Source organism: Vulpes lagopus, chromosome 12 (assembly GCF_018345385.1).
Source record: "Vulpes lagopus strain Blue_001 chromosome 12, ASM1834538v1, whole genome shotgun sequence".
Classification (NCBI taxonomy): domain Eukaryota; kingdom Metazoa; phylum Chordata; class Mammalia; order Carnivora; family Canidae; genus Vulpes; species Vulpes lagopus.
In genome coordinates this window covers 27,254,430-27,278,051 of record NC_054835.1, presented here as the reverse complement: position 1 = coordinate 27,278,051, position 23,622 = coordinate 27,254,430, and the positions used below count along the sequence as shown (strand labels likewise).

The following is a 23,622-nucleotide window of genomic DNA, read 5'->3' as shown; positions in this document are numbered from 1 at the left end:
GGTCTAGTGAGGACATTTCAATGGATGAATAACAAAGTTCTAGTATTTTTCCAAAGAGTAGATAATTTTAAAAAATCTGTTCATAGATCATAAAGCTTAGAATTATCTGGATCAAATCCATCATTTTGATTTAAATAATCTGAAATGTGTACCTTGGTCATTTGCAGATATTCTGTGATTTAACTCATTTTCTTATTAATGACTTGTATGGGCTAGTTTATATTCCTAGGCATTTAGGGGCAGTAAAGTAGGGAGTCTGTTAAGCAATCTGAATTTAAAATTTTGTCAGGAGTACACAAACAGTAAAAACCCACAAAGAAATGACTGAAAGAAGCACAGGTGAAGTCACAGGATTTTTTATTTTTATTTTTTTTTTATTTATGATAGGCACACAGTGAGAGAGAGAGAGAGAGAGGCAGAGACATAGGCAGAGGGAGAAGCAGGCTCCATGCACCGGGAGCCTGACGTGGGACTCGATCCCGAGTCTCCAGGATCGTGCCCTGGGCCAAAGGCAGGCGCCAAACCGCTGCGCCACCCAGGGATCCCAAGTCACAGGATTTTAATGACAGTCCATAATTTATCTGTTTGTGAGAATCAACAGAGATGAGTGTTCTCTTTACTAACGGGAAATGTTTGTGAATACTAGAACATGCTAAACTTTTGGAACTGTTTTGTTATCGTTTTATTTTTTCTTGACTCAAGAATTCATTGATGAGAATTGAAAGGACTCTCACTAGACTGTTTTGTGTAGCAGAAGAACCATTGATTTTGGATGTATAAACATGAGGTTGAACTCTCACTTTGCCATTTGTATATTGCTGAATTGCTGTTTAGGGCCCCTTTAGTCCTGAATTTCTCAGTTGTAGAAGGCAAGGATAAAAACAACTGTTCCCTTACAAGGGTTGTTAATATCAGTTTAGCTAATCTGCATCTAAACTATAAATCACTATACAGCATAGTTCTTGTTACATAAATCCAAACCCTAACCTTGGACTGGGTTAGACTATTAGAATAGACTATTAGAATTCTTAGACTATTAGAATAGAAAGAAAATTATGGCAGTAATTTACTTTATGTGCCTGATAATTGGATGCAGAAAGAGAGAATCAGCTATGTGAAGTAACATTCCCAAGGTCTCACAGTTAACTGAATCTCCCAACTTTGGAATGTTACTCTAGATCTTAACCTTACTCCCCCATCTTTTTGGTGAAAATGTTTGCCTAAGATTGCACTGGTTATGAAAAACTGAATGAACATTTAGTAGATTGAGAGAAAATGAGAAATGGGATTTTTCAAGCTGTAATTTTGCAAATTATGTATTTTCTCCATTAAAATAAAATCATGGAGCAGCCCCCATGACGCAGCGGTTTAGCGCCACCTGCAGCCTAGGACATGATCCTGGAGACCCTGGATGAGTCCCACTCAGGCTCTCTGCATGGAGCCTGCTTCTCCCTCTCTGCCTGTGTCTCTGCCTCTCTTTCTCTGTGTGTGTGTGTGTGTGTGTCTATGAATAAATAAATAAATAATCTTTTTTTAAATTAAATAAATAAAAATGATGTTTTTACCCATGGGAACATAAAATTATATCTTTACATATTGGAAGTGAGAGATAAACATTCCCCCCAAAGCTATGAAACTCTGAAAAAGGGGGGTCCCTAAAATGTTCTCCAGGTTGTAGCTTTACTTAAAATTTTATCTAATTAAAAGTTAGAACCGGAACAATGGCCTGTTCAACAATTAGAAGACTATTTAATGTATTTTACACTTCACTAAATTAAGTTGAGGGACATTTTAGGCCAGAAATATAGACCCTTATAACCTACTGACCTATTATTGGGAGATATATTGAGATTTTGAATGCATAAATTGTAACCTAACTTGGGGTTTTAATTTGTCTGATTCCCCTAAGACTTTAGAAAGTTCAAAAAGAGGGGCGCTTGGTGGCTCAGTTGGTTACATAGCCAGCTCTCAATTTCAGCTCAGGTCACAATCTCGGGGTTCTGGGATCAAGCTTTGCATCAAGCTTCCATGTGGGGCTCTGAAGCTCAGTGGAGAGTCAGCTTGAGGATTCCTTCCCTTTTCTCTCTGCCCCTCCATTTCCCCCTCCCTCTAAAATAAATTAATAAATCTTTTTTTTTTTTAAGTTAAAGGATTCAAGGACTTTGTTTTTTTCATATACTTTATTCAACTAATGAATTTTCAAAGAACACACTTTTACACTGCCCAGCCATGTGATAATCTCTGGTTCTTAGAGCCAGATGATCTAAGAGTTAGTGATATTGTGCATGGTGCTTGAATTATCTTTGGCTTTTTACCCCTGCACAAGTGGAAAACTGTATCAAAAAGCCTCACTAGTCAAAATATATTTATTACTGTTTGTTTAGATTATCTACTAAATTTCCAACAATAAATTGCAATTTCTTAATCTTAATAGTTGTAGAGAAGTCTACAGCTACTTTGAGTAGTCGGTGAATGAATGTACTGAATAGCCCCATTAACTATACATGCTTCTGGAAGCAAGAAAGGTTACTGAAAAGTGTAATATTCATGCATGCCTTGTATCAAGAACAATGTGCATTATTGAGAAAGCTGACTTAATATTTTTGTGAGAATGTAGAATCACTTGAATAAATCATTTTTTTAATGAAATGTGTTCATTTTATTTAGGAATACAGTGGCCAAGAACGTTAGTCAATGGCTTCATCACTCTTTTCTTTTTCTTTTTATCATGTTAAATTCTCCACTGACTCCTATTACTCTGGGAATTGGTATTTTCATGTCATCCTAAATGTTTTTTGTGTTGCTTTAGGGAACGCAAAGTAATTTAGTTTCACATTGTTTTTGCATTACAAATGTAGCTAATGTTTAAAATGAATGGAGTATTATAGTCTTAGCAGTGGATGTACAGCCTACAAAGAACCTTTGTGAGCTGATTTTGGCAGTATTTTCTCAACACTCCTGCGAGAAACAAAACACCCCACATGTTTTTAAAAAAATTTTTTTTAATTTATTATTTATGATGGTCACACAGAGAGAGAGAGAGAGAGAGAGGCAGAGACATAGGCAGAGGGAGAAGCAGGCTCCATGCACCGGGAGCTTGATGTGGGATTCGATCCCGGGTCTCCAGGATCGCGCCCTGGGCCAAAGGCAGGCGCCAAATCGCTGCGCCACCCAGGGATCCCAACACCCCACATGTTTTAATATCAACCTTTTATTTTAAATGCTTCAACTGTACTTAAAATCTGCTAGTCGCAACCTTTTAAAGTAGTTCTTGTATATAAATATATCTTCACAATGAAAATTATTATTCAATGTTTGATTTATGCTTCTTTCTTATTTCTGTCTTCTCATCCTATCCACAGACCTATAGAGTTTAACTGTTTTATTCTTAAAAATAAAACTTAACTTGGGGTACCTGGGTGGCTCAGTCAGTTAAACTTCTGCCTTTAGCTCGGGTCATGATCCCGGGGTCATGGAATGGAGCATGGCATCTGCCTCCCCACTCAGTGGGAAGTCTGCCTCTCTCTCCCTCTGCAGCTCCCCCTGCTCACTTATTCTCTGTGTGTGTGTGAAATAAATAAATAAACTAAACTAGAAATAAATATATAAACTTAGTCGCAGGCTATTAAAATTGTTATTATGGGCAGCCCTGGTGGCGCAGTGGTTTGGCGCCGTCTGCAGCCCAGGGTGTGATCCTGGTGGTGGCCCAGGATCAAGTCCCAGGTCGGGCTCCCTGCATGGAGCCTGCTTCTCCCTCTGCCTGTGTCTCTCCCTCTCTCTCTATTGCTCATGAATAAATAAATTAATTAATTTTTAAAAAATAAAATTGTTATAACTCACTGCAAAGTAAGCTCCATTGATTGTCAGGAATATGTGCTAGATTCCTGTTTGAGGAGATTTTAGTCCTTTAAACAATCTAGGAATTCTTTGGATTTATCCACATGCCTCAGAATCTAACATTGTTTCATCACAAATTTCCAGAAAAAACTTTTTTTTAAGTTTTGTAGTTTTTTATTTTTATTTATTTATTTTTAAGATTTTATTTATTCATTTGATAGAGCACAAGCAGGGAGAGTGGCAGGCAGAGGGAGAGAGAAGCAGGCTCCCTGCTGAGCAGAGAGCCCAGTGTGGTGCTGATCCCAGGATCCTGAGATCATGACCTGAGCCAAAGTCAGATGCTTAACCAGCTGAGCCACCCAGGCACCATGAGACCATGAATTTAAAGTAGCTGTGCAGTTTTGTGATTTTTCTCCAGTTACATTCAGCTGGTCAGACAGACCTTAAGAATGCAGGTTGTTCAGGGACATGCAGTTGTGCAACATGTATATGATTGAGGAAGATGGGGATAAAGGAATTAGGGGTGTTTTCAAGGGAGTTATTTTATTATTTTATTTGTGAGAGACAGAGAGAGAGGCAGAGACACAGGCAGAGGGAGAAGAAGCAGGCTCCATGCAGGGAGCCTTACGTGGGACTCGATCCCAGGTCTCCAGTGGGCCAAAGGCGGCGCTAAACCGCTGAGCCACATGGGTTGCCATTTTCAAGGGAGTTTGAAGAGACAAAGAATAGTGTAAAATATTTTCAAAAATGGTTAAAATGCAAAAAAGTTTTGATGCTTTTATAATCTTAACTAGAACACAGGTAGTTCTTTGCATGTTTGCCTTATTAGTTCTTTCGGAATGGCAAAAGTTTTTCAAAAGTTGTTTTTAAAACTGTGAACTTGGGATCCCTGGGTGGCTCAGCGGTTTAATGCCTGCCTTTAGCCCAGGGCATGATCCTGGAGTCATAGGATCAAGTCCCACATAGGGCTCCCTGCATGGAGCCTGCTTCTATCTCTGCCTGTGTCTCTGCCTCTCTCTCTCTCTGTCTCTCATGAATAAATGAATAAAATCTTTAAAAAAAAATAAAAATAAAAAATAAAACTGCGAACTTATTTTGTTTGTAAGAAGTAGACTGATTAAAAGAAAAAAAAAAGAAAAAAGAAAATAACTTCCCTTGGTTATTCGTTACAAAACAAAATTCCAGACTATTTTGTTTTCCAGAGAATTGAGTAGGAAATGTCAGTAAGCTGTTTTCTTTTATAGCATATTGTGTAAGAACACATTATTTGCTCAAATGAAAATTCCTATTGCAATATCTTTAAAAACATCTTCAAATAATTGCATAATACCATTGTTATAAGTAAGAACTCAAATATACTCAAGTTGTTCTGGACAAAAGTTTTTAACTCAGCTATCACAGTCTTTTGCACAGGGACAAGTTTTAAAATTTTTTCTTCATAACATAGATACCCCTTTGTGACTTGTTCATCCTTTTGCCACAAATTAATTACATTTTACTTATTGTGATGTAGGTGAATGGCTGTTCATCTCTGAAACAAATTTTCTACAGAATTAGGCTTGATACGAATGCATCAGATAGAAAATCCCAAACATCCTCAGTTAATTTTATTTATAAAGCCCAGAAAGCATGATTTTTGGAATACACTTTGTGAACCTGTTGTGATTCTCTGGTTTTAGAGATTTTCACAAAATAACGTCATTTATCTTTTTTTTTGGAATTGCTTGGGCTATATCTTTTGAAAACATCCTCACATAAGTATGACTTAAGTTTGCAGAATCAAATTTCCAGCTTTTATGAATTCTTCTGAATGTACTCTCTGAGCTCCCAGACTTGCTCCTGTACTTTCTTCCTCATCATTACAACTAGTATATATTGAGTTCGTAGGAAAAGTGAGAGAATATAATTAGTATTTTATATACATTACCTTGTTTGATCCTCATAGCAACGCTTTGATATATGTCATGTTATCTCTATTTTACGGATTAAAGAAACTGACATTTAGAGAGATTTAGAAATATTTCCAAGCTCATAGATACTTAAGTTTGAGTTTGAATCCAGTTCTGTTAGACTCCAAAACCTATTTTCTTCCCACTAAGTTAGATATTATGTATCTATTTCATTTTAAGTGAAGTCTTGTGCTCATCTGGCTTCCCCACCAGAAGGAAGGACCCTCTGGAAGACAAGGACCTTGTGTTATTTGTATTTATGTCTTCAGAGTCTGGTACAGAGCCCAGGATTTTTTTTTGACCCCAGAATTTTTTAAATGAGAATTTTTAAATTTTTTTCAGTGAAAGACACTGAAATAGCAATGAGGCATGTACCAATGAAGTAGTTCCTCTAGTATAAGCAGTTTACTGCCTCATAAACCTCCTACCCTTTTGATGTGGTTATACACATGCATCTACAAACACACACATACATGCATTCTTTCATTCTTACCAATACCGTGGCACCGAGAATTTGTTATCATTTTGTAGATCCGAAAATCAAGGTCTAGGAATGCCTGGTAGCTCAGTTGGTAGAGCATGACTCTTGGTCTTGGGGTTGTGAGTTCTAGCCTCATTTTGGGTGTAGAGATTACTTTAAAATAAAATCCAAGCAAACAAAAAAAGAAAATCAAGATCTAGAAAAAATGAGACTTGCTTAAGATCACATCACTAATTAGTGACAAATCTGGGATGCAAATCCAGATTTTCAAGCTTTCTTATAATCATCTACTCTAGGCTATCCATCTGTGCTAGTGGAAACCTATACTTTATTTCTTGATTTCTTTATTTGCTTATTGTGAAATGATGGCAAGAAAACAAAGGTGTTCACAAGTGGATTATGTCTAAAAGAAGACACCTTCTGTGGGACACCTGAGTGGCTCAGCGGTTGAGCGTCTGCCTTTGGCTCAGGGCATGATCCCGGAGTCCCTGAGTCCCGCATCAGGCTCTCTTCGGAGGAACCTGCTTCTCCCTATGCCTATGTCTCTACTTCTCTTTCTGTGTCTCTCATGAATAAGTAAATAAAATCTTTAAAAAAAAAAAAAAAAAAGACACCTGTTGAAGTAATGGATGTATGCTCTTTGTTCAGTCTTTTTATATATAGTCTTTCACTTATTTTCCTTTACAAAGCATATATTTTGCAGGTAGTAATTATAGTTAGAATTTTAGTCAAGGAATAAAATAGTTCCAACTAACTATAGAAAGACCGAACCCGTGATATATCATATTCTAATCAGTTGAATATAGGCTTAACAGGATTCCTGGCACACTCAGTGTTTTAAGGACTCTGCATTGCAAATCAGACCAAAGTACTGTGCTTCTTCTTCTTTTTCTTTAAAATTTATTTATTTGGGAGGGTGGAAGGGGCAGAGGAAGAGAGACAATCAGCTTGATCTCAGCACCCTAAGATCATGAACTGAGCTGAAATCAAGAGCCAGCCAACTGACTGAGCCATCTAGGCACCCCAGACTACTTTGCTTCTTGAGTAGAAAGATTTGCTTTACTAACACCTAAAAGAATTATAACAGTTATAGACAATCTTGCATTTTTGCGTAGAATAATTATGTCAGCACAATATATATATTATAATACAGGGGTTTAAAGTAAAAATTTACATCTATACATGTAATATAAAACATGATATAAAGAGTAAATTTAGCATAAACATTTTGGAATGACCAGAAAAGGTTTACAGCTACATGACTTTTATACTTTTGCTACTTCTATTAGGGTTTCTATACAAATTATTCAAATCTTGATTATAATAGAGAAGATGGAAGTGTAAACACATTATTCAAATAGTGTGTAGAATATTATTACCATGTTGATTTCTCAGTTTTATTCAGTTATAAATGCAAAGCAGAACTATGTAACATGTCATTGGATTTTATTTTGCCTTGTTAGCTCCTCAAGAGTTATTGATCTATGAAATGGCAGAGAATGGAAAAAATTGTGACCAGAGACGTGTAGCAATGAACAAGGAACAATATAATGGAAACTTCACAGGTAAATTATGGTGGTTTGGAGGTAGAAGATCTACAGGTTTAAATGATATCCTTTTCATTGGAATAAAATAGAAATATATCTAGTATTTATTATCTTTTGTTAATAATATGTTAAGATACATAAGATTCTTATATGTCTTTATATAAGATTACAGAAGTCCCAGCCCCTTGTTTGCATTTTCTTTTTCCATGGTTTCAGTTACCTGTGGCCAACTGCAGTCCAGTAACAGAATGATCTATTATCAGAAGTTCAGTAAAAGCCTAATGCCACAATGTAATGTAACAATGCCTGCATCATTTACTTCACTTCCTCTCATTACATAGGCATTTTATCATATCATGTAATCTCAAGGACGACAGTACAGTAAAACATTTTGAGAGAGTTAACATTCACATAACTTCTATTATAGTGTATTTTTATAATTATTTTATTATTAGTTACTGCTATCAATCTTACTGTGCCTAATTTATAAATTAAACTTTATCACAGCTATATAGATATAGGAAAAAATATACTATATATAGAATTTAGTACTATCTCTGGCTTCAGGCATCCACTTGATGTCTTGGAACATGTCCCCCACAGATAAGGGGTGACTACTGTAATTATCTTTTGTTTATGCTTCATAGTAAATGAAATTATGGGCCATTTGGTGAACTCTTCACAGTAAATGAAATTATAGGACCATACAGGCCTATATGGCGAATTTTGACAGTGATAGCAGAAGCAGCCTAACCACAGTCACATCAGCAGTGGTCTAGGTACAAGATGATTATTTGTTAATCTTATAGTATGGTTAATATTTATTTGGGATTGTTTGGTGCTCAGTTTTATCGTGCTGCTTTGTAACTTTAGAAGTAAATTATAAAGTTATTTATTATAATAATCCTAAACATACAAATATCAAAAAAGTCAGAATGTGATCATTGTGGGTTTATCTTAAATCTTTCATTTGCGACAAATAAATTTGTATTTTAATCAAAATCAGAATTTGTGGTAAATTTCAGTATATTTGACTCTTTTTCATACATTTACCCCCCCCCCAAAAAAAAAAACCCTGAAAGCCCTGAAAATTATGGCTTTTATTTACATAGATGGTTCAAGTAGGAGCTTTCCTTACTGTGTTGAAAGGACAATGAAAGATTTTCCATTTCTGTTCATTGTAATAGTTTTCTTTTTGACTTCTAAATTGTTTGGCATCTCAAATGTATTGCAAATAAACTCTAGCATGGTGATAATATATTATAGAAGTTATCTTATGTTGGAAGAAGTACAAACTATGTGAAATAGTAGCTCCTCTTTGTCCTGATCACTACATTGCCTTGGAGAACACATTTTGCAGCACTTCTCTGACTTTTGGTTACTCTGATTATTGATAAATTTTATACCATTTCACCAAGAGTTTCAGGTTTCAGAGATAGGCGTGCATATGTCATATAGTCTCTTCACATTAGGAGCTTAGGCATAGTATTTTTTCTTTCTCTCTAAAGGAATGCACATTTATATATTCTTTCCCTACTGCCTACCCCCTTGGAATTTAAAATTAATGTTAGTATGGCATATTTACTCTCCTGTACAGTGTTTTTTTTTTTAGCTTAATATTTCCTAAGGATTTTGCTGTAATTGTACATGAAGAACTTAATCATTATGGCTGTTTAGTTTCCCATCGTATGAGAATTACTCTTCTGTTTTCTGTTGTTAACATTTAAGTTGATTATAATCTTTTGTTTAGACAGATAACATTGAACTGAATACACTTGTACAAGAAACATTTCACCTCATACTTAATCATTATGAGAAATGAGATTATTAGGGATCCCTGGGTAGCTCAGCGGTTTAGCGCCTGCCTTTGGCCCAGGACGCGATCTGGAGTTCCGGGATTGAGTCCTACATCAGGCTCCCTGCATGGAGCCTGTTTATCCTTCTGCCTGTGTCTCTGCCTCTCTCTCTCTGTGTCTCTCATGAATGAATAAATAAAATCTTAAAAAAAAAAAAATGGGACTATCTGGTATATGCATTTGCAATTTTGATATTAACCTTAATTGAACTCTTACTAAGTGTCAGACTCTTCTGAGAACTTTACATATATTAACTCATTAAATCTTTTCAGTGACCTTAAAATAGTAAGTACTATTTTCATCTTCATTTTAGAGAAGGGAAAACTGAGACATAAAAAAATTAACTAACTAACTTGCCCAAGGTCATTTGACTTGTAGCCAGGATTTGGAACCGAGTAGTTTGCCTTCCCGTTTGGAACTCTAAACCACTTTGCTCTGTGATATGATGCTGAATTACCCTTCATAGAAGGTGGGCCAACTTAGTATCCCAGTAGTGTACAAGAACAGAAATTTGTGTCCTGACAATAAAATCACTGCAAAAATCATTCTTAGAATATAGCAGAAGTATGTTAGCCAAAACTTATTATAATGTGAACATATTCCTTGTTTTTTGAGTTTTTATGCAGTCCTTTAAATATGGGTTGTAAAAGTAGATTAATTTTGAAAGTGATGAGGAGAAGTAAACATTCTGTTTTACCTTCTGCACTAATGTTTTTCAGACCCCTCTTCAATGAATGAAAAGAAGAGGAGGGATCGGGAAGAAAGGCAGAATATTGTCCTGTGGAGACAGCCACTCATTACCTTGCAGTATTTTTCTCTGGAAATCCTAGTAATCTTGAAGGACTGGACCTCAAAGTAAATATCTTCCATTACCTTTTATATAAACCTTATTTACTAACTTTAGAAATCTTTAACAATCTCCTACTCTCTACCAACTGCTCTTTCAAAATGAATTAAATTTAAAATATTTAGGAACATTTATTTTCCTTTCTGAAGTTTGCAGAAAAATAGATTAGGGGAATATATTGCTATTTGCTCACTGGATTATTACAGTCTTTTATGCAAAGAAGAATCTAGAAAACAAGATATTTTTTTTTTCTTCTGGCTTTACCTTTAGAAGAAATTGGGCCTGTGTACATTAGATACACTGATTCTTTGGTAGGGCAGGGTCCAGGATATGTGGCACTTTTACTGATAATTCGAGTCAGTGAAAAAGGACTCTGCCATGGAAATGTGTTGTATCTTTAAGGTCAGTACTTATAAGCCCTGTTTCAGATATCGTAACAAGCAAGTTGAACCTTTACATACCTTATCATTTTGGGCTTGCCTTTCTAAGTTATTATCTTTAATAATATCCTGTTTTTATTGTATTTAGTTTATAAAACATTTTGTAACCTTTTTCGGTTCATTTGCTCCTTAAAGCAACTCTGTGAAACTAGTGAAACAAGTTTATGATTACAGTTGGCTCTTGAACAACATGGGGGTTGGGGATTCCAACCCCCACACATTTGAAAATCTCTGTATAATTTTTGACTCCTCAAAAACATAACTACCAACTGGAAATTTGTTGGCATAATTTTGACTGGAAATTTTTGGATATATATACAATTTTGGATATATATATATATGTATTACATGCTGTATTCTTAGAATATAGTAAACTAGAGAGAAGAAAATGTTATTAAGAAAAATATATGGAAGAGGGCAGCCTCAGTGGCTTAGTGGTTTAGCGCTGCCTTCATCCCAGGGCGTGATCCTGGAGACCCCGGATCGAGTCCCACGTTGGGTTCCTTGCAGGGAACCTGCTTCTCCCTCTGCCTGTCTCTGTCTCTCTGTGTGTGTGTGTCTCTAATGACTAAATAAAATCTTAAAAAAAAGAAAAAAAAGAAAAAAACATATGGAAGAGAAAATAACCTTTACAGTACTATACTGTAAAAAATCCACATGTGATCCCTGTGCAGTTCTGACCCATTTTGTACAAGGGTCAATTTTATTATGATCTTGAAAACAACCGAATCAGATTTATTGTCTTAATGTGCGATACTTAGGGACTCTGACCCAGGTCCTCTAACTTGAAGGCCAGTCTTCTTTTCATGCCTCTCCCAGTGGGAAGTTGAGTTGTAAACAAGATCAGTCTTTTGGGAACAGTTGGGCTTATAATAAGAAATTGGGTGTTCTATACCCATGTATCTTCTCTTGACCTCTGTAACCCAAGAAACCATCGTGTTTAAGGACAGAAGAGTTCAGCACAAAAGATATGATTCTCTAGCTATGTTAAATAACATAAGTGCTTCAATAAGAAATTGTTTTGGAAGTGGTAAATCCTGAAAGTGAGACTGAGATATTTCATTTATTTTTGTTTTTAAATTGTTTTTAAGATTATGGCATCGTCAAAGCATTGTGGTGTCTTTTTTACTGCTGCTTGCTGTACTTACAGCTACGTATTATGTTGAAGGAGCACATCAACAGGTAAGAGGTTCTGCTTTTCTGTTTTTGTACCTCATACCTCCCAAAGAATTTTAAAAAGGGACTATTGTGGGTTTGATAACAGTTTTTAACCTCTACATTTTTAGACTTGGTTTTCTCTTCTAAATTTATCTCATAACCGATATCTTAATGTCTTTCTTTTAAGACCAAATATTAAAAATATTCTTGTGGCAGTTCATGGCTGCTGAGCATTTACGCATCATTTTTATTTTCAAGGATTCAAATGTAACTTTCCTGATTGTGTTTAGTCAAAATAGTCATGAATCCTTTAATCAGCACCAAGTCTTCATATTTTCTTTAACACACTTCTGTGATCCATCCAAACAGATATATTCATCTTAGATTGAAAGTTAGGTTTTATAAGTCTAAAATAGGGAGAAGTTAATTTGCCAGTAGTCTGTAAGTACAACATAACTGAAAGGAAAATAGGACATTTTGTTAATAACTTTTGTTAAAATAGTAAGACATTAGTGTATTCTAATAGGAAATGGTTTTAAATGTGGTATCGTTTTATATTTTAAAGCAGTTAACCTCTAATTGCAGTTTTTATAGTTTTAAATGCATTTCTCTTAAATATTTTGAAGAAATCTATGCCAGTAAGAGTTTGTGAGGAACTGGTTTGATGAATTTGCTTGCCAGTATGAGAGTCTAGGATCTAGTGTCTGGAATGCCTCCAAGTCCTTTGCTCAGTGGACTTCGTTCAGTTTGCTCGTTTAAAAAGCATCTGGGTCTTAAGTTACAAAAATAATTTTATTCCATTTTTTATTTGGATAAACAAGAATCTATTCCATTTACAAATACATAAATAACTGCCCCACTCTCATGCTGTTTATTACAGTGCTTTCTTAAACAAAATGCTTTTTGTAACTTTTAGATAGATTTAAAAATTTTATTCTTATAGTTATCTTATTAGTAATTTGTGTTTTTCCTGTAAATGTCATTATATAGGAATAGTAGGACTTTAAAGGTCTAAAAACAAGAGCTTTATTACAATCAGATGAATTTTTTGCCTCTCTGCCATCATATATACGAAGAATTAGGCCTTTTGAAGGGGTTTTTACTCTTAATGCTTTCTTCCTACTAGAAATTTATATAGTTGGTTTGTTTTATTTTGATCATAGGTGGTATATAACACATTTTTGTTTAACAAATTTGTTGAGTTTTTTTTCACTGGATCCTTTTTGTTTTTCAGTATGTGCAACGTATAGAGAAACAGTTTCTTTTGTATGCCTACTGGATAGGCTTAGGAATTTTATCTTCTGTTGGGCTTGGAACAGGGCTGCACACCTTCCTCCTTTATCTGGTAAGAATAACAATAAGCAAGATTGAAAGAGATGTTTCAATTGGTGCTTTTACTTCAGAAGTTAAAAATCTAAGATTTTTATTTATTTACCTTTGCATTTTAAAAGCATTCTCATCCTCAAATCAGTGTTTTAAATTTGATTTAGAATTCTGTTTTGGTTTTTTTTTTCCTTTTGGGTTGAGGATTTAAAAAGAGAAGGATAAAACCCTTGGGCAAATGAGATTGTTTAATTAAATTAATTCACTGGGGGTGGGGGGTGAGGGGATGTTTTTTCCTTCCAGATTTTGGAATAATGGTTCTTTTGCTTATGTAATTATTATTTTAATAGTTGAAGTTCTTTAAATGTACAAAATAACATGTAAGGCTTAGAATTAATTTAAACAGTTTACTTTGTTAATCAGTAAATGTGAAATGGTGTCTTCCCTCATGTCCTCAAACACCATGTATACACACTTGAATAGGCATTTTGGTATTCTAACTGAATGTGGTTAATGAAGTGTTATTCATATAGAATTAAAAGTTTCCTTAAGCCCTTTTAAATCAAAATATAAAATGTACCCCTCCTAAAAATATTTTATTTATGAAATTGGAGAGATAAAAGATAGGTTTTCCAAATGTACTGAAATAATAGCAGAATTAAGACTGGGAGATGAAAAGCAGGACATCTAGGGCACAGAATGTAAATGACATTTTCAGGGTCATGTAAATATGGGCTTGATGAGTGAGTGCTTCATTAAATTTTGTGCCGGGATGTTTCTCTTATTTCGCTCTATTCCTGTTCCTGAGGAATTGAAAACCATTCCCTATTTGAAACAGCTTGATCTTGGTTGGGGAAAGACAGGTAAAAAGTTGTCACAGCAGTACTAATTGCTGAATAAAGTTCAGCACAGCAAACACTTGCAACCTTTATGCTTCAATGAATTCATTTCCGAAGCAGGGAAGTATTAAGGAATGATCAGAAGACTGCTGACTTAATGGCTTGAAGAATAATTTGAGAATTAATCTGTAATTCATACATTCTCCAAGTTTATAAGACTTGAAAATCTGAAATTTTATAATTCCGTTCATGATTGGTTGCTGATTTTATCCCAAATAGGGACATAAATCTCAGAGAACTAATCTATATCAGTGTTTCTTTAATATTTACATTCTTAGAAGTATGCTATATTAGAGGTTGAGGGAGAAGAGAAAAGAAGGAATTAAAGAGTCTAGGTTACCTTCTGTTCTTTTCTAGACCTTTCCTCTGAGATTCCTTGGGGAAACCAGATTAAGGAACTCATTTGTAGCATTTGATTAATTTAGGAGTATCTAAAAAGCAACCCAGGTAGCAGATTCTGCCAAACCTTAAAAAGAGATTCTAATGAAATTGCACAAGTTAAAGAAATTTGAAATAAGGAAGTTTTATGTTTCCTCTTTCTTTTCATGTCCATGAGAAACCTTTATGAAATGACATTTATAAAATGTCTTAATGTGAAGCATTATTTAGTTCCTTCGATCCATGAAGGACTTAGAAACGTACAATCATTTATTATTAAATTCATTTCATTTGAGTGAAAAATCAGGTCTTTGCCATAAATTAAGCAGCTACTTCTGCTGGAGGATCAGAGTGCAGATGTAATAGAGTGTGGTTAGGCTTTTCATAAGTGTGGAAGGAATTCCTCAAGAGTTACTTGAAAAAACATGTTATACTCTCATTAAAGTCAATACTGTATATATTATACTAGTTTAGCAAGTATATAGATTTAATCAAGGAGCATCTAAAACTGTGTTGCATTTTACATGAGAGCTATATAAAAATTTTGTGGCACAGTGCCTTGGTGGCACATTGAGTTATTTGCCTGACTCTTGGTTTTGGCTCAGGTCATGATATTGGGTTGTGAGATTTAGCCCCACTCCACGCATAGCATGAATTCTGCCAAAGTTTCTTTCTCCCTCTCCCTCTGCCACTCTTCCCCTTGCGTGCACACTCTGTCTCTTAAATAGATAAATCAATCAACATGATAAATAAATAAAAGTTTTGTGGCATTATCACTGCTGATAATAAACTGGGGTCCAGAATGGATCAGACTACTTTTTCAGCATTAAGTAAATTTGATTTTTGTTTGTGAGTAGTATTTAGAATTATTTTAAATGTGCTAAAATTAAATACAAGTAAAATAACCATATCTGCATTTTGAATATATGTTACTGGCTGTACTGGGGGAGATAGGTTGAAAGTGGGAGAAAAAGAAGATAGGGCAGTTATGATAACCCTTCAGAGAGATACAGGCTTCCATGGAGATAGCAAGAAGTATGGAGAGCAGGGGAAATTACAAAAAAGAATTTGCAGAGAGATGTCAAACAGAATGGAACTAAAAGATGGTATAAATTTTTAGTATTTCAGAAGAGTGATTGGAGTAGTAGTAGCATTCGGATGAAACAGGATACATCTTAGAGAAATGTGAATAGTACAGTCGCAAAGATACTGTGATTTAGTTATGGGGGAAAGAGCCAAAGATAACTGTTGGATTTTGATTAGAGTGAGTAGATGCTGATACCATTACTTTTTTTTTTTTTTTAAGATTTTATTTATTTATTCATGAGAGAGACACACAGAGAGAGAGAGAGAGAGAGAGGCAGAGACACAGGCAGAGGGAGAAGCAGGCTCCATGCAGGGAGCCCAACGCGGGACTCGATCCCAGGTCTTCAGGATCAGGCCCTGGGCTGAAGGCGGCACTAAAACACTGAGCCACCTGGGCTGCCTGATGCTGATACCATTACTGAAGAGAAAACAGTTTTGTATTATAAGTATCTGAAAAGAGAAATTTAAAAAGATGTACTATATTGCAGGGTAGATGACATCTTCACCTGATTTGGGTGGGTTACTCATGCCAGTCGTTGGACAGAAAGAAAAGGGAAATTTACAAAAGACTAAGAACACCCACTCCCCCTCCCTCCCTTCCTTCCTTTCTTTTTCTCTCTCTTTAGAGAGAGAGAATGAGAACATGCCTGTGACAGGGCAGGGGGAGGGGCAGAGGGAGAGAGGTAGAGAGAATCTTAAGCAGGCTCCACACCCAGTACGGGATCTGATGACCCTAATTGGGATCATGACCAGAGCCAAAACCAAGAGTCAGTCACTTAACCACTGAACCACCCAGCTGCAGTGCCCTATTTCTCTCCTCCTTTATTCCCTCCCTCCTTCCCTCCCTCTCTCCTTTCCTTTCTTCCTCTCTCCCTCCCCCTCTCTCCCTTCCTTTCCTTTCCTTTCCTTTCCTTTCCTTTCCTTTCCTTTCCTTTCCTTTCCTTTCCTTTCCTTTCCTTTCCTTTCTTTCCTTTCCTTTCCTTTCCTTTCCTTTCCTTCCCTTTTTTTCCTTCCCTTCAGGCTGACTGGCTGGCTTGCTTTCTTGCTTTATTTTTTGCATCAGTTTTAGGGTTGCATAAAGGATAAAGTTTTCATGTACCATTTTACACACGGAAACACAGAGTTTTCCTTTTGTTTAGTTTATTAATTAAGGCATAATTGATATTAAACATTATTTTAGTTTTAGATGTACAATATGATAATAGTTTCACTGTTATTAACATCTTACTTTGGTATAGTACATTTGTTACAATTAAGGAGCCAGTATTGATACATTATTAACTAAAGCCAATTGTTTACGTTAGAGTTCATTTTTTATTTTACAGTTCTATGGGATTTTTTTTTTTTAAGATTTTATTTATTTATTCATGAAAGACACACAGAGAGAGAGAGGCAGAGACATAGGCAGAGGGAGAAGTAGGCTCCATGAAGGAAGCCCAATGTGGAACTTGATCCCGGAACTCTAGGATCCCGCTCTGAGCCAAAGGCAAGTGCTCAACCGCTGAGCCACCCAGGTGTCCCTAGTTCTATGGGATTTGACAAATAGATAATGTTATGTATCCTCCACTATAGTATCATATGGAATAATTTCACTGCCCTACAAATTGCCTGTGTTCTACCTATTTACTGCTACCTTCCACCTTCCCTCCACCCATAAACCCTTAGTAACCACTGATCCTTTTATTGTCTCTGTAAGTTTTGGCTTTTCCAAAATGTTACATAGTTGGATTTGTATATTATATGTTTACTCCCTGGCTTCTTTCACTTAACAATATGCATTTAAAATTCCTCCATGAAAAAAAAAATTCCTCCATGTCTTTTTATGGCTTGCTGCTTCATTTCTTTTTAATGCGAATAGTATTCCATTTTATGGATGTACCACCAGAGTTTGTTTCTCCCTCTGCCTGTATCTCTGACTCTCTCTTTGTGTCTCTCATGAATAAATGAATAAAATCTTAAAAAAAAAAAAAAAAAAGCCGGATGCCTGGGTGGCTTAGCGGTTGAGCATCTGCCTTTAGCCCAGGGCGTGATCCTGGGGTGCTGGATCGAGTCCTACATCGGGCTCCCTGCATGGAGCCTGCTTCACCCTCTGCCTGTGTCTCTGCCTCTCTCTCTCTCTTTCTCTCTTTCTGTGTCTCTCATGAATAAATAAATAAAATCTTTAAAAAAAAAAAACTGCTATGAACATTTTGCCTGTATAAAAATTTTCAACTCATTTGGGCAATTATTAGAGACATGATTCATGGATTATGTATATTAATTACTGGTATACAGGAAAGCAGTTAACTTGTATATAAACTTTGTGTACTACAACCTTGCTATAACAATGTTCCAGGACTTTTTTTGTTTGTTCATTAGGATTTCCTACATTGATAATCATCTCATCTGCAAATAAAATTTTGTTTCTTTCTTCTTAATCTGTATATCCTTTCATTTTCTTTTTGTACTGCATTAACTAGGTCTTCCAGTATGATGTTGAATAGGAGTGGTGAGGGGACATTATGCTTTGTTCCTAGTCTTAGTGGGAAACATATGGTTTCTCACCATTAAGTATTATGTTAGCTGTAGGTTATAGCAAATGTACTTTATTGAAAAAAAAAATGTACTTTATTGAGTTGATAAAACTTCATCTCTATTCCTAGTTTGCCCAGGGTTTTATCATGCATAGATGTTACTTTTGTCAAAAGAACACTTTTTTAGACAGTAGTGATCAGAAATGAATGAAAGACCAATATATCAAACAAATTAAGTATGTAAAGGCTTGGGGAACAGTATGTTAATGTTAAAAAAAAAATAGAAAGAAAGACTCAGCATATGACATTTCCATTTGACCAGGTTTAGTTTTTAGACCTTTTCATTTAGACATAGGCTTTCCTTCCAGAATTCCTTAAGTATAATGGGGATTGTGGAGAAAAAATTAGCATCTTCAAAAAATAGTTTTCAGAATTGAGCAAAAGGAAAATGTAAGATATCACTAGTCTTTATTTTTCAATTGCCTGGTTGGGATGGAAGTCAGATTGCAAGGAGTTCACACTACTGTTACTACTATTAATACAATAACAAACGTGATCACTGTCCTTACAGTAATACTAGCAAAAGTCAATTTTATTATTTTTTAATCCTTATTTGGTGTTTATTTTTATGGTATACATACCTCCAGGAAGATTTTGCATTCCCATCATATTTGACCCCAGCCATAGATTCTCTTTGACCAATGAAATGTGAGTATAAGTGATAGCTACCGCTTCCTGGCAGGAGCTGCAAGGTTTGTCTTGCAAGGTTTGTCTGCAAGGTTTGACTCTTTCACCTGTCTGTTGTATGAAGATGGAGCCTGAAACTCTATGATGAGCAGATTCCCTTTGCCATGCTGTGATGGATATGTACAGTCAGGGAGAAGTAACTGTTATTTTAAGCTATGTAGATTTTTGGATTGTTTGTTGTTGTAGCTTTACCTGAATGATAGGCTAGCTAACAGTACTGAATGTTTACTGTGTGCCAGGCTGTGTGCTCAGCACTTTACATGAATTATCTCATGTATTCCTCCCAAGAGGAAAGTAATCAATAACCAGATATGGAGGAAAAAAATTCATCAGTAAGTATCGACTATCCACTTGTAAACTTTGGCAATTTTGGAACAGATCAAAATAGCCAGAAGCAAAGCGGAATCAAATAAAAGTTTAAAAATTTGATCTGTTATTAAGAAGCTATTCTAAATAATTTGTTTATATTTTGGAGGAAATATAAGCTACTCTAAATAATTTGTTTATATTTTTAAAACTTAACATTTTCTTGGTGCTAGATGACCAAGGAATGTATCCTTTTTGATCACCACTCTTTTTGCTTTGTATCTGTGAGATGTGATTGTATTTGGAAAGTCCTAATTACACTTCTTTTGATTTATGAGCCTTTATTATCACTTAGGAATGTGATACTAGCATTCTCACGTCATATATTTGTGCTAATGAAACTGGCACATTTTCTATGTACATATATAACTCTTCAATCAAGAAAACAAGTGACCATGTTAGGAGATTAGTATGGTCAGAATTTAACTATCCTTTTGACAATAATTTGCAGTAAAATAGGTGAAAAAGAAATAAAAACAAAAGGAAGAATGGGATGTCTGGATAGCTCAGCGGTTCAGCACCCGCCTTCAGCCCAGGGCGTGATCCTGGAGACCGGGGATCGAGTTCCATATTGGGCTCCCTGCATGAAGCCTGCTTCTCCCTCTGCCTATGTCTCTGCCTCTCTCTCTCTCTGTGTCTCTCATGAATTTAAAAAAAAAAAAAAAAAAAAGGAAAAGATTTAACTCATTCTTTATCATGGTACTCTTTACTAGAAATTATGGCTTAAAAATGAAATAGGGAAATTTTTCCTGTTTAAATAAGCAACATTTCCCAGTTAGGTCCTTCTCAGTATAGAAGTTAACTCTTTTAGAAGTTTTAATTAGAACTCATTGTACAATTAAATAGTGATCTCAGAGTGTTACTATATTTCCTACAATATTAGATACTTGTATATCTGCCTTTTAAATGGAAAGATTGTCTTGGGGCATCGGGTTGGCTCAGACAGTAGAGCCTCTGACCCTTTATCTCAGGGTTGTGAGTTCGAGCCCCACATTGGGTGCAGCGCCTACTTAAAATAAAAAAATAAAATGAAAAAATTGTCTTGGTTTTTAAGTTTGTTAATAATTTCGTTTATATTTTAGGTATAATTGAAAAGTTATAACTTAATTCAGATGGCCTGAAGGTCCTCATTACTTCTTTAAACATCAGAAGTAAAAGTCGTTGCTTGATACACATTAAATTTAATGAAAATCAATAGAGAAGAATGACCAGTTTGGGCTATCATCAAATATTCTAAGTTGATTTGAAAACAGTGGAAATCTAGTAGTTTTCCGAGAACAGATACCTAGCCACAAAGTTAGATACTGTTTATGCAGAATTACTGATTACTAACCAGACAGTAAGGGAATGGAAAGTGAATGGATTTTTTTTTCAGAGGTCAAGGGGAGTTAATTGGGCCCCTATGTTCGTTGTTTTTTTTCTTTAATTGTCGTAGTCAACAAATGGGCTTCAGGAAGTCTGTTAATGCCCTGAAACTACACATATTGTTATGTTTCGTTGCAAATATGCATTTTTCTTGTCAAAAAGGACCTATTATATTAGATTCACCAAAGACTAACCCTTAGGAACCACTCTTCTAGAACTTTTTTCCTAAGTATGTCTGTATTTGGCTGCCACTAGGTGGCATTGCTAATACAACTAATGTACAGTACTATATTTGCAAGTTCTCTTCTAGATAAATATGAAACCCTCAAAAAGTTCTACTTAGGGATGCCTGGGTGGCTCAGTGGTTTAGCATCTGCCTCTGGCTCGGGGCATAATCCCAGGGTCCTGGGATTGGGCTCCCAGTGAGGAGCCTGATTCTCCCCCTGCCTATGTCTCTGCCTCTCTTTCTGTCTCTCATGAATAAATAAATAAAATCTTTAAGAAAAAAAAAGTTCCACTTAGATTAGAGTCATATTCTATTATTTATCTATATTTACACTTATCAATTAATGCACGTGAGTGGAAAATAAATTTTCTTAAGAGTTTTTTGTATTCATTAATTAGTTTAACACTTATTATCCTTTCCTTCCATCATAACATAAATATTTACAGGTAGGACATACTTCCTTGACATGCTCAGTTTCAGATATAATGCCAATTCCATTCTTTTCTTTATTATTTAAGAATATGCAAGTGATTGAAGGTGATTTTTGTTATGGGACTAAAGTCTTTCATTCCTATCATGGAAAGTGATAAAGATATTCAGAGTCAAGCAGCTGGGTTTGAATGCCTAATAAAATATTACTAACTGTGACATTTGGCAAGTTTCTTAACTTTTAAACCTTAGTTTATTCAGCTGAAAATGGGAATGATAATAATAGTACTTATTGAATAAGGCTGTTTTGAGGATTAGATGAAATAACACATGTACTCTTCAGTTCAGTGGCTAATATATATATATATATAAGGTTTTCAATAAGTGATGACTACTATTATCATTATTCTTACTCTGATTTTACTTAAAAAGCAGTCATTTCGGGATCCCTGGGTGGCGCAGCGGTTTGGCGCCTGCCTTTGGCCCAGGGCACGCTCCGGGGGACCCTGGATCGAATCCCACGTCGGGCTCCCGGTGCATGGAGCCTGCTTCTCCCTCTGCCTGTGTCTCTGCCTCTCTCTCTCTCTCTCTGTGTGACTATCATAAATAAATAAAAATTAAAAAAAAGAAAAAGAAAGCAGTCATTTCATTTTACATACTTTAGCTATTATTTTTAAGAAATTTTAAGCAACATTTCCCACAGTTGATTTTAAAGTAGCATTATGTTAGCATAGTTGAAAACCACTGATCATTGTTCCATTTTCAGTGATGATAGGTTAGGCAATTTGGATCAGTTCTCTCAGGAAAGAATCTTTAAAAGGTTGATATTAAAGAGGAAGCCTAGAGAGGTGGTACTGGACAATGATATGCCTCGATAAACCTGCAGGCTTTGGATTGGAACCCTAAGGGGCCACATTTTAAAGTAAGGATGGGGCAGCCCGGGTGGCTCAGCAGTTTAGCGCCGCCTTCGGCCCGGGGCCTGATCCTGGAAACCTGGGATCGAGTTCCATGTCAGGCTCCCTGCATGGAGCCTGCTTCTCCCTCTGCCTGTGTCTCTGCCTCTCTGCCTCTCTCTCTCTCTGTCTCTCATGAATAAATAAATAAAATCTTTAAAAAAATAAAAATAAAGTAAGGATGAATTAGATATAAATTAGGCCTTACAGGAACTAAATCTCAGGCTTAACTCTGAAGTGTGAAGGAAAATAAAACCATCCTAGGCTTCACCTTAACTTTATTTTTTTCATATATAAGTCCAGCACTCAATCAAAAGTAATCAAATATTTGAGGAGACCAGATAGATTGGTCAATACAAAGAAATAATAGGAATAGACCCATAAAGGATCCATTTAATGAAGTTATTATACATGTATTTTAATCTAAAAATAATGTGTTCAAGGTAATAAAAAACAAGTTTAAGTATTTCAACAGAGAATTAGAGACTATAAAATATAAAAGAAAGCCAAATGGAAAATCTAGAATTGAAAAAACATAGTAACTGAAATTAAGAACTCTATTAATGGACTTTCAGTAGACATAGCTAAAACAGGACTAATAAACTGCAAAGTTGGCCAGGGAAAAATGTCAAGAATTTAAAAGGATTGGAGGGAAAAAAAAAAAAACATGTACTTCAAAGAAACTCCGTTAAGACTGATTTCTTACTATCAAGGGTTTGTTGAGAAGTCAAGGGCTGACAGTGGAATGGTATCTTTTTTTTAAAAGACTTACTTTTTTTTTAAGATTATTCATTTGAGAGAGAGAAAGCTACCCAGAGCCTGAGCGGGAAGGAGGGTTAGAGGGAGAAGGAGGAGCTGACTCCCCACTGAGCAGGGAAGCCCTATTCAGGACCCAATCCCAGAATCCCAGGATCCTGACCTGAGCTCAAGGCAGACACTTAACGGACTGAGCCACCCAGGTGCCCCAAAGATTTATTTTTTATTTGAGAGACATTGCATGCATGCGAGAAAGTGTGAGCATGAGCAGGAGAGGGAGAGAGAATTTCTCCCAACCAGACTCTGCACTGAGCACGGAGCCCAACTTACGGCTCAATCTCATGACCTGGAGATCACCACCTTAGCTAAAACCAAGAGTCAGAGGCCCAACCAACTGCGCTACCCAGGCACCCCTGGAATGGTAACTTTAAAGGGCTAAAAAAAAAATAGCTAACAACAAAGGACT

General features: G+C 35.7%; 1 protein-coding gene across 3 annotated transcripts in view; it reads left to right on the top strand.

The window, feature by feature from the left end:
* The window catches only part of VMP1 (vacuole membrane protein 1), a 143,243-nt gene that overhangs the window by 11,294 nt on the left and 108,327 nt on the right, over window positions 1-23,622 (top strand). For all 3 annotated transcript variants that reach the window (XM_041724820.1, XM_041724818.1, XM_041724819.1), the window contains 4 exons: window positions 7,731-7,832; window positions 10,390-10,525; window positions 12,049-12,139; window positions 13,350-13,460. In XM_041724820.1, the coding sequence (XP_041580754.1) occupies window positions 7,757-7,832; window positions 10,390-10,525; window positions 12,049-12,139; window positions 13,350-13,460 (414 nt within the window). In that variant the 5' untranslated portion in view covers window positions 7,731-7,756. The remainder of the gene's footprint in view (window positions 1-7,730; window positions 7,833-10,389; window positions 10,526-12,048; window positions 12,140-13,349; window positions 13,461-23,622) is intronic.